The sequence below is a fragment of the Cavia porcellus genome, unplaced genomic scaffold, assembly GCF_034190915.1.
Source record: "Cavia porcellus strain 051 isolate PalLab524CR breed Dunkin Hartley unplaced genomic scaffold, mCavPor4.1 scaffold_4, whole genome shotgun sequence".
Classification (NCBI taxonomy): Eukaryota; Metazoa; Chordata; class Mammalia; order Rodentia; family Caviidae; genus Cavia; species Cavia porcellus.
Window position 1 is genome coordinate 52497298 of NW_026947487.1, and position 12159 is coordinate 52509456.

Genomic DNA, 12159 nt, shown 5'->3' on the forward strand with positions numbered 1-12159 from the left:
TGTGAATATCCTTTTAATTTCATTTGTGTTGACCCCTGCTTCTTCATTGATACCTATCTCTCTTAAATTATGCTTCTTTGCATCATCTTGCAGCCATTGAGTTGTAATTTCCTGATTCCATGTTATTTTTTTTTAATTTTATTTAAAAGGAAAAAGAGAAAAAACAAAACAAAACAAAGTGGTGTAAGGGTACAAGTAATACAGAACTACAAAAAAAAACAGTAAGAAATCCATGTTATTTTTAAGAGATCTTTCCTTTCACAATCACTAGCTGCAGTCCTGTCTTCAAGGTTTGAAAGTCTATCTTCAGTCTCTTTCAAGCGATTTTGCTAGCTTTCAATTGAATTTTTAATTTCCTGGATCTCTCTTTGAATCTGTCTTATGCATTGTAATTCCTTTCTACACTCATTCAAGGTTCCCATCATTTTCCTATGCTTCTCTTTATTGTCTCTGTCTTTTATAGACCTGCTGAACAATTCTTTCATTATGTTTGTGATTTCTTCTTTTACCTGAGACATTATTTCTGATTTGATTGCCTTTGCAATCTCATGGAGTTGTTTCCTTACTCAGTTGCTATCCTCTCAGAGATTTCTTTTCCTTCCATGGATGTAGCTCCCAGACTTATTGTGTGTGGGCTAGAGGTCTCAGTTTCCTGTTTGCTCCTTCTCCTGGGTTCCTCCCGACAAGCTGGTTGCAGAGCCCCAGGCCCTTCTCACATTGGGTGCCCCTAGTCAACATAGGGGGATGGGACAGGCACCTGGATTCCTCTAATTCCAGATTTACAGGGAGGTAGCAGGGAATGGAGCAGGGTTCTCCAGAGCTTTGCAGCTACACTGGGGCCTTGCTGATGATCAGGGGTTCCTGGAGGTGGCGCTGCTTCTCTCAGCCTCTGTGTCTACACTGGGACTCCAACAATGGTGGCAGCCACACAGTGGTGTGTTTGTCTGATTCTGCTAGTGGATGATGGCTGTCTGAGGGAACCAAGGGCCTCCAATGGTGGCCTACAGATGCATAAGGCTTACCTGGCTGTGTGTCCCTGCTCCTGCTGGCTGCCTGCAGGAAGGAGCCTTCTGTTGGCAGCTCCCTGGCGGTGGAGGTGAATCTTCTGGTTCTCTCTGCCCAAACTGGCTGCCTGTAGGATGTGGCCTTTTGGTGGTGGCACACAGCAGGCAGAGGTGGATCTATCTGTCTCCTTCAGCCAGTGCTGGCTGGGCATGCAGATGAGAGGGCCTTTGGGTGGCGGCACCCTGCAGGCAGAGGTGGGTCTTCTGGTCCTCTCTGTCTGCACTGGGTGGACAGAGGGAAGGGCCTTCCAGTGACCACGCCCAGCAGGCAAAGGTGGATCCTCTTCTGGTTCTCTCTGCCCGTGATGGGTGCGCCTGTGCTCTACTAATTTAAAGCTCCTTTATCTAGATTGTCTAGCTACCATTGAAGGAGACATTGAAGTCTTCATTTTTACTGTAGCTAGGTCTTTTTCTCCTTTAAATTCAGTCAGTATCTACTTATAGTTTGAGATTCTGTTCAATGTGTACTTATGTTTGTAATTGTTAGTCTTCTTAAGAAATCCTTTAATGAACATAGAATATTCCTTTTACCTTCTGTAATAATTTTTTGATTGATATGCAAAGATGCGTATTTTTCCAGTAGTTTCCATTATGTCGCAACCAGCCTATTTTGTTCATGGATCTAAAATATATCTCTTACTCATATGTCAGAAGTTCTTTTTTAAAAATTTAATTTGTTTTGTCAGTCTGTGTATTTTAATTGGCAAATCTGACCCATTTAATTTAAAGTGATTATTGATGCGGAAAGAATTCTTCTGTTATTTTGATCCTTTGATTTCTTTATTCTTTTATTTTGCATACTATAAATTTACATGTATTCTGTTTGTTTTCCCCCTAATTGCCTTCTCCATTTATTTTCAGTTATCATTTTAATTCTTACCCTGAGGATTATAATAAATATCTTGAATTTATAATACTGTGGTTTGAATTGATTCTAATTCATCCTTTATGTTGCCACTGTCAGAATATATGACTTCCACTGAGTAAGGACTTTGAAGATAATGCACAATGTAATAACTATTATTACTCTCTTTTTATTTGATCATAAAACTTCTATTGTCTCATAAAATAAAAAAAGAAATATATCTTTACATGTTGTACACCTATTAAGTAGATTGATAATTTTTATGCATTTGCCTTTTAAGCCATATAGAAAACAAAAAGAAGAGTTACAAACTAGAAATACAATAATATTTATCTATACAAGTATCTTTATCTGTGTTTTTTATTCTTCATGTGTCTTCCAGGTACCATCTAGAGTCCTTTTATTTTAGTCTGAAGGACTCTGGCAATTCTTGAATGGTAGATGTACAGTCGATGAGCTACCTCAGTTTGGTTTATTTAGTAATATTTTATTTTCCATATTTGAAAGTTTTTGGCAGCTTTTTCCTACATGTTAAATGTGTCACCCCATTGCCTTTGGTTCTCATGTTTTTATGAGACCTTAGCGGTTAATCTGATGGAATGCACTTTGAGTTGGACCAATCGCTTCTGTCTTACTTCTCTAAGGATACTCAAAGTATACTCTTGCCTCTGATTTCTAAAAGCTTGATTACAGTAAATCTTCATGTCCTCCCCTTCCTGTTTCACCTGTTTAGAATTCATTGAGCTTGTAGATGCGTAGATTTATGACTTAAAAGTTGGGGATAACTCAATCATTATTTCTCCAAATGTTATTTTAGCAAATTTATATCTCTTTTCCTTCTGTGTCTACCACAATAAAAATGTTGGTCTGCTTCATGGTATGCTAGTGATTCCTTAAAATACAGTAACTTTTCTTTACTCTTTTAAAGCTTTATTGTGGGAACATTGTTAGGTCAATAAAAAATAATATGAAGGCCGGAGATGTAAATGGTGTAAATGCCTGCTTGGCAAGTGTAAGACCATGAGTTTGATCTCCAGTACCCAAAAAACAAAAGAAAGCAAAAACCATGAAGATATGGCCCCTACCTTCCACATATTATCCAATCTATTATCAAGCCCCCATGAGAGTGGTACATGTGTTAGAACTGGTGTTAGAGCCTTATCCTCCAGAGTCCAATGTACTGGAGTTCACGTTCAGATTTTTACTAAATATACAATGGCATTTATTTAGCATTAACGTATCACACTGAGTTTTTTCCTGCTTAAGAAATCCTCTCTGTTCTGTCCATGCCATTCTCTGAAACCCTGAAAACTTGGCCCTAAAAATATTCCATTGTGCAACAGATTACCCCTTTCCATCCTGGAAGCCATCTTGCTGGGTGCCAAGGTTTGGAAATGATAGATAAAGTTCCTATAAACATTCGCATGCAGGTCTTTGTGTGAACGTTCTTTTCTCAAACTTAGTAACAGCCATACCAGGAAGTGATGTGAGAGCAGATGATAAGAGTGTCTGGTGACTAATTTTCAAACTGTCTGCCAGAGCCACTGGACCATTTTTCTTTACCACCAGAAATGAGGTACTGCTTTCTGCTTCTCTTCTTTGCCACAGTTTGTTGCTGGCCTTCTGGATCTTGGCCATTCTAATAGACAAATAGTAGTATTTCCTTATTTTAAAATTTTAATTCTCCTGGTAATAAATGATTTCAGGAGGCAGGGTCTCACCCTTAGTTCAGGTTGCTCTTGAATTCACTCGATAGCCCATGCTGTTCTCAAACTCACAATCCTTCTGCCTCCGCCTCCCAAAAGAGCATATGACCACCACGCATCACCACACATGGCTAATTATTGAATTTTAAAGTTCTTTACATTATTTTTTGAAGATAGTCTCTTATCAGATGTATCTTTTCAAAATATTTTCTGGCAGGATGAGGTTCATGTTTTTATCTTCTTACACAGATTAGTAATATTTAATTTAAATGAAATTCAGCTTATCACTTCTCTCATTTTCTGATTGTGCCTTTTGTGTCACATCTAAAAAGTCATCACCAATTGCAAGGTCATCTGGGTTTTCATACATCATATATGCTAGGAGTTCTTATACTTTTACATTTCACTCTTTAGTCTGAGATCCATTTTGAACTAATTTTTGTGATGATCTAAGATTTGAGTCTGGATTTTTTTGCATATGAAAGCCTAGTGTTCCAGGACTAATTTTTAAAAAGTGTATCTTTTCTCCATTTTTTGCTTTTGCCCTTGTTTTGGTCTCAATTACTGAACCTTTATAGTAATTCTTGAAGTCAGGTAGTACTGATTCTCTAACTTTATTTTTTTATGTTGTTTTTTTTTTTCTGAATCTTTGGCTTCTACATATACTCCTTTTTCTCTCTTTTTGACACAGTGTCTCACTCTGCAGTTTAGGCTGGCCTTCAGCTCACTTTGTGGCCCAGGCTGGCCTCAAACTTGTAGCACTTCTCCTGCCTCAGCCTCCTGAATGCTGGAGGTACAGGTACATATACGCTTTAATTCAGTGTGTTAATATCTAAAAAACTCTTAGTGAGATTTTAATTGGGATTGTATTGAGTCTCGGGATCAATTATGAAGAATTGACATCTTGACAATATAGTCTTCTTTTCAATGGATATACATATCTCTTCATGTAATTATTTTAAAGTTCTTTCATCAAAGTTTTGCAGACTTTCTTTTGTAGTTCTTAGGCATGTTTTGTTAGATTATACATGAGTATTTTAATTTAGGGAAATTTTACCTTAAATAGTATTTTTCAATTCAAATTCCACTTGTTTGTTACTGGTAGAAAGGAAAATAAGTGACTTTTTTGCATCTTTTGCATAATCACTAATCTTAACTCTTTTCCTTTCTGTTTCTCAGACTAATTTCAATTCTCTTATCACTAAATTTGCTGATTCTATTTACCTGTTCAAGTCTGTTAACTTCTTTGCTAATTTTTTTTTTTTCATTTAAACTACTTTAAATTAGGCTCCAAAATTTGTTTGGTTCCTTTCAATATTTTTATTTTTTATTGAAATTACCTATTTTTTATACCATTGGCTTACTTTTCATGTTTTTATCTGTACTTTCTTTTAACCACTTAGGCATGTTTAAAACATCTGCACACTAAATTTAGTGTGTATATTTTCTCAAGGATGGCTTCTGTTAATATTCTCCTCAGTGAGTTTTTGTAATTTTCCTTTCTCTCTGTGCCTTACAATTCTTTTGAAAGTTGGACAATTTGAATATAACAATGTATTAATTTTTTTCTTTTTTTGTCTTTTTGAGACAGGTTTCTCACTATGCAGTTCAGGCTGGCCTTGAACTAACTGTAGTCCAGGCTGGTCTCGAACTTTCAACAGTCCTACTGTCTCAGCCTCCTGAATGCTGGGATTATAGGTGTGAGCTACCATGTCTGGATACAGTGTATTAATTCTTAAAATCAGATTTACCTGTATCTCCAGAACTTTCTGTTGGATTGACTTGATATGTTTTGTACAGACTGCCTTCCCTGTGTAGCCCCCGAAGTCTTAGTTCTATTATCTCTGTGGTTAGGCTGTTAGAGATTTTCTTCTCTTAATTCTAATCTTAACAATGTCCCACATTCCCCTAGCTGCTTCTGAAAATTCCTGGATTGTGTGTATGTGAGTCTGTGAGAGTCTTTAGGGGCAGGGCCTTTGATGGTTTCTTCATCATTAGGAGCTGGTTTTTATCCAACAGTTGTAAGGTTTGTCACTGGTGAGCCCCTCACATTTTTATGCTTTTACACTTCTCTCAGTTTAGTGTGTGTTGTAGTCAGGGGTTATGAGGAGAATAATTAGAATCAGGACACAGAATTTATAATATTATTTATGATGGTCACCCAGAGTTAAATACAGGAAAGTTCAGGAAATCTGTTCAGAACACTTAGACACAGCCAAGGGCCTGGATCTCACAGCAATGTCCTGCATAAGTCCAGATGAAGACCCAGAGCCCATGACAGTGCCTCCTACGAGTCCAACTGGAGGTCTAGAGCCAAAGAGAAGGACTCATGCCAGCTTGTTTTACAGATCTGTACTAGGAAGGCCCAAAGGTTAGTGGTGGAAGCTAAAAATTCTATGTCAGTGGGGTGAAGGAGCTGTGCTGGTTAGATTGAGGGTTCTACATTGGAGCCAAGAATTCACTCTCAAAACAAAGACCAAGGCTGTCCTGAAAAGTACCACAGCCATCCTCAGCAACATGGAGGTCCCGAGTTCCTCTGACAGTAAGAACAATTGAGAACATGCCAGGAAGCCAGCATGACAAGCATCTCCTGGAGATGAAACGCCACACATCTTCCCCTCTGGAGCCAAGAAGTGATGCTCGATGTAAGGACCAGAGCTCCCCCAAAGTGAACCATTGCCACTCTCACCACCAAGGTCCCCAGCTCCTCTGATGATAATGGTTAAACTTACACTGGGGAAGCTAGTTATGATGAGCTCCTCCAAGACCAACGGCTCAAACAACAACACTTAAAGAAACCCACAACACCTCAATTTTTCCTTTTCTATGTCTCTATTTATGCTGGCAACTGTCCTCAGGTGGACAATCTATGCTCAGTACCATGCTGATTTAAATCAGTGTTAAGTTGATCACCAGGTTTTAATCCATAACAGTGTGTTTCCAGCTACTCTCACAACCACAGAGATATCTTGGATAATGTGCCTCTTTCCATGAAATCACTTCCAGGAGGCAGAGAAGGAGAGAGGTAATTTCCACAGTCATGTTAATGTCTCTTGTTTGTCTTTTCAGCGTAGTTAATTAATGGAGACTGCTGAGACCTTTACTTTTAATGCCTCAGAACTTGATATTTAATGATCTCCTCTCAGAGTTGCCTCTTTCCATTGGTTGCTTCTCTGGCCCATTTTCCAGTACTGCTAGCTAGACTTGCAAATGACTCCTAACTATGTTTTCTGAATATTGATTTCCATACCCCAACCATAGCGCTGGTCCTCATGTTTCTGCACTCTGTGGTCCTTCCTTGGTGTCTCCTGACCTCTGCCGGCTGGTGGTTCACGTTTACCACCATTCCTCCTGAGCCTGTGCGTGTCAAGCTCTGTTTCCTGAGCATCTCACCTTGAATATCTTGGGGTGTCCCAGCCCAAGCTCCTGCTCTTGGCCCTCGTTCTGTCTGCCCTCCAGCGTGCCCTGTTGTGGGACTACCACGGCCAGCATTGGGGTTTATTTCAGAACTCTGGGTACTGTTCTTCACAGTTCCCCCAGCCCAAGCACACTGATCTCAGGATTGGCAGTTCTTCTGCCTCAGAGTTCCCGTCCATCTCCTCTCCCCTTGCATGGCAGCTCTGCCTCTGGTGTAAACCTGCTCTCCAGGCAGGCTGAGTCATCCTTCTGAAATACAGATGTGCTCACTTCTCCTCGACCCAAGCCCACAGCGGCCACTGTGGCTCTTCATGTCCTCAGGTGGACCTGGCCTCAGCCCTGTCTTCTGCTAGGTTCCTGCCCTACCTGGTCCACAGGCCTGGGATTGCTGACTGCAGTGAATATGATTACGATGCCGCACGGCATTTGTTCCACAAAGCAAAAAGTCTGGTACTTGGACTGATTTACCTAATCTACCTTGAAAAAAGTATTATCAGTATTAGGTATTTTCTGTCTTAAAACTATTGCAGGTACTGTTAAGATACTAAAACGGAAACCCAGAGAAGCAAATCAGGGAGGTAAATAGCCCTGAGTGACCACGGCTGTCTGCTGAGAGGATAAATGTGTGGGAGGGAGCTTCCCATCCAGCAACTAGGATAAAAAACAAATGTTAAATATACATTATTTTCTGTAGAAACCTGCATCCCAAAATGTAATATTTATAATTCTTCAATATAGCTTGGAAGAAGAAAAATAATGCCCTTCAAGGCAAGACATGTTTATAAATATGTATTTTATTCACAGATGAACATAAACACTTTTAAATTAATTTCACATGTTGTATTAGTTTACTGTCTTAAAAATTTTGAAAACATTGCAATTTTTCAAGGATTTAAATCTGAGTGCAGCTAGATATTCCAAGCACTTTATATAAAGATGCATTAGCATCTTTCTTACCTGTTTACTAGCAGTAAGTATTTGCAGTTTGGGCGTTTAGCTCCAGATTCTTAAATATTTTCTAGGAGGAAAGATGTCTGTTATTTTACAGGTTCCTCTCTTTAGTGCAGGCATTGAGGCATGTTTTATTATTTATACTTCTCTATTATCTAAGATGCTAAAAGCCTAGGAGCATTTTAAGACATAGACACACATTACAATATTTATGCTTAAGTTTATAAATACATTGGTTTTAATATTTTGTTTAGTGTATTTTCTGAAAAGATTTAGAATCTGCTCATTAGCACGTTTCTATTTAGTGTTAGACCCTGTTATTGGCATTGTCAAACACACCTATGACTGTAGCACTCTCGGAACTTGTGGAGTATAATCCTGTGTGTGTGTGTGTGTGTGTGTGTGTGTGTGTGTGTGTGTGTGTGTGTTTATTTCAATGACGGATGTGGGTACAGAGAGGAAGTAGAATACAGACAGTAAATAAAAACAAATAGGCATATACTCTATTTTCTTGCCAGAAAGAGATGATGAAATGTCAAAAGAAAATGAATATGGAACAAAGAATTAGGAAATAAATGTAAATTATTGCAAAAGAAATCTTAGTAAATAGCTAGCTCCAGACAGGATATAAACAAAAACTTATGGAAATACATGTTTTTCTTCACTTTAAGAGTATGTACTAGTTTGAGCTTCAGTGATTGTGTTTGAGTTTCCAAAATTTCAGTAAGCTATTGGCAACAATGTTTTTTTAAAAGCACAGCCAAATGCTTGTGACTGATTGTCACAGCACATACCGTTTTGAATTATTTATGTTTACAGTTGAGTCAGTTAACTAGTAAATACATGTTGTGCATCTACTGTGAGCTAGTCTTCATTTTAAGCCCTGGGGAAATAGCAGGAAGTCAAAAATAAGCAGTCCTTGTGCTGCTCAGGGAAGTGAGAATCCGAGGTTTGCCTGGTTTGGAAGGGAAAAAGCCTCCTTGATGCAGGGAGTCCTGCTGCTAACCCTCACACCAGTCCCTTTAATTATGAGGCCCATTCTTCCTCTGCATTTTTAGCACACAACATTTAAATCTGGTTTGGGGACACCATTGCATTTAAATAGAATTAAAGACTCCTACTGCAGTCCTTTTACTGAGGTTACTGTGCCAGCTGACAAGTGAAGACAGTTTGCCTTTGTTTTTGTAAGGGTCGGTAATGTGTTTTGCTCCCTGATTGTTATCACTCAGCAGGACCCTGGGGGAATCTGCACTTCAGGACCAGTGGCCTAGAACCCTCCTTTGGGGTAAAAGTGGAGTAGGGTGTCCAGACCTGCCCAATCAGGGACTCTCTGCACGGAGCAGAGCCCCATTGAAGAAGTGGACTGTCCGTGCATGGCATCCGCAGTCCCCTCAGCCTCTGGGTTATGCAGAGGAATGAAGTCATCATACCGAGCAGACACTCACAGCCTTGCTGTAACTGCAGCATGATTTACAGTGGCCAAGATACAGAACCAGCCTCGGTGTCCGTCAACAGACAAGTGCCTAAAAACCTCAGGCTGATTGCACTGAGGAACACTTGCCAGTCACCCAAGAGAATGAAATCTCCTTTGTCACAAGGTGGACGAACCTGGAAGGCCTTATATTAAAGGCTTTGCATGGCCACTTCCCTTGGCCTGTGTGAACCTAAACTCACTGAGCTCGGAGGAACAGAGAGCAGAGCTGAGGAGGACAAGTAGAGAGTGGTAGTTATGGGGGGGGGGGAGGGGCTGAGATGGAGGGAGGTCACACACACCTCTCAGCAGGGTCCTCCTTCTCCTGCTCCCTGCTCATCCCCAGGCTGTGGGATGGGGCTGGCTTCTTCCTGACTCCATTGGTGACTTTTTCGCGTGATCAGTTCCTCCTCGAGAAGAACCAGTGAAAACCCTTCACTAGTGCATTACAGAAGCCTTACCCATCTGAACCCAGCCCCCACCCCTCACTGTGAGATCAATGAACTGAAGACAGTAAATGAATGAATAAAACCCAGACACTCACACGGAGCATCACGGCTGCGCAGGTCAACATACACGTGATCACTGGAACTCTGATTTTTCTTTCATCCTCTTCCTTATTTTTAGTAAATAGATGGAAGTTTCCTGAAGTTACAGATTTGGGTTTGCAATGAAGAAAAGCTGAAAAGTGCCCGTCCGAGTTTCTTTCCTTACAAGCAATTCTCTTCTTTGTAGGATCATACACATTTGTACCGTGGCTGCTCAGCTTTAAAAGAGGAAGAGCCTTGGAGGAGAAAGAGAATAAGATAGTGGTGAAGGAACCCGGTTACTTCTTCATCTACGGCCAGGTAGGCATGAACCCTGCCACTCCCTTTCCTGCCCACAGGCCTCCCCGCCTCCTCCTGACCGTGCCCTTTGCTTTGTTTCCCAGGTTTTGTACACTGATAACACTTTTGCCATGGGACACCTAATACAGAGGAAAAAAGTCCACGTCTTTGGGGACGAGCTGAGTCTGGTGACTCTGTTCCGTTGCATTCAGAATATGCCTGAAACACTACCCAATAATTCCTGCTACTCAGCCGGTAAATAACCCTTCTCAGATCTGCTTTCTGGGGGTGGATATAGGCTGTGCTCCTCTTGAACAGACCAGGGTCTGAGGAGACAGCAGACATGCTGTTAACCATACTGATGTCCACCTAGAAAAGGCTGTGGCTTCCTGAATGCCTCGCTGGGAAGCCTTCTCTGATGCTTTTCCCTGGGTCTTTGCAGCCACTGCTGTTTACCAGGCCTACTCTAATCTTGCCATTCAGGGAGGTGGACTCTGGCAGGTGACACCATTGTCCCAAGTTCACAGTCATCAGGTTTAAACTGGTTAGTCTGGTTCCGTGGGGGAGTCACCCAGACTCCCCATCCCAGCATGTCTGGAAGCTGGGGGTGTCACACAGCTAACAGCTGGTGCGTGTCAGCATGGGACAAGTGACTTAGGGCTGCATGCTTAGCTCAGCCCTGCCTTCGGACCCTGAGGCAGAGAAGGACTGAAGTATCTGTCTGTTCCCAGTCTGCTGGGGTCTGTGGCTGCTGGTGTTTCCTGCCTGAGGGGTGGGGAGAAGGGAGTAATTTCCAGGTAACCAAAGGTGGTCTTGGAAAATAGAGTAACGCAAACGTTCCAGGTGAATGTACCTTTTATTTTGAGCATGTTCTTGTCCCTGGTGATTGTGACAAATCTTTAGAAGTTTTAGGGCTCCCTTGAGGCCTTACTTAGTTACAGCAAGTGGCAATGCAGAATGCAGGATTGGGAAACATTTTAAGTATCCCGGAGTTTACAAACAAACACCCAGTAAATCAGTTAGAAACCAAGGAAAACAGTGAGTACAAACAGAGGTGATGATAGTCTGGATCTGAAACCCTAACGAACTTCGCTCGAGTAGGAGGAAGTCTATCACAGTGGAATTCCCTTATTTTCATAAAGAAACTTTCGCTGTGGCCAGTGCTGACCAGCAGTTTGATATTGCACAATATTTGTAAATTGTGAGGCCATGCCACTCTGTCGTTCATTATGCGTTAGTACTTGTGTTTATGACTGACTTAAAAAACTTTTTCCTAGTCCTTTGCTCCTTGACCATTTGCTTCCTATGAGAGAACTCGGCTAAAGCTGTTAAGCAACTTATTTTTAAGAATAGTTACCTTGATTTCATAGAAGTTTCAGGCTTGCAGTTTTTAAACTATTCCAGGACAAATTTCTTTAAAGCCACTAAAAACTACCTGCTGGTGCATAAGTGCAAAAAGTATTTCTTTAGTGGCCTTATACATTTTTAATAGTCAATTGAAGAAACACACTTTTATACATAGTTAATTATTACTCATTCCCCATTAATAAATTGAATATGCCTATTGTGAAGAGAAGTCACAGCTGACACTGCAGGCTGCTGTAACTGAAATAGGCCACGGCTCAGGGTTTTACATTGAAATTAGTGCTGTTCACACCCACTTATTCTTCAGAGTTAAGATTTTTCAGTGCTCTGTGACCCAAAGCCTTTTAATATTTCTAAATGCTTTTTCTCCAAACTACTAAACCCCTTTTAATTTCTCTGATAATTGCAATTCTATTCAATAAATAGATCCTGATCTTTTCACAAAAATCATTTTCTTTTACTGAACTACATAAGGCTGTCAACCTTCAAGCGT

The 12159-nt window shown here is 40.6% G+C and overlaps 1 protein-coding gene across 2 annotated transcripts in view; it reads left to right on the plus strand.

The window, feature by feature from the left end:
* Tnfsf13b (TNF superfamily member 13b) overlaps positions 1 to 12159 on the plus strand; it is a 34537-nt gene that overhangs the window by 19400 nt on the left and 2978 nt on the right. For both annotated transcript variants that reach the window (XM_013141510.3, XM_063247020.1), the window contains 2 exons: positions 10210 to 10322; positions 10406 to 10556. In XM_013141510.3, the coding sequence (XP_012996964.1) occupies positions 10210 to 10322; positions 10406 to 10556 (264 nt within the window). The remainder of the gene's footprint in view (positions 1 to 10209; positions 10323 to 10405; positions 10557 to 12159) is intronic.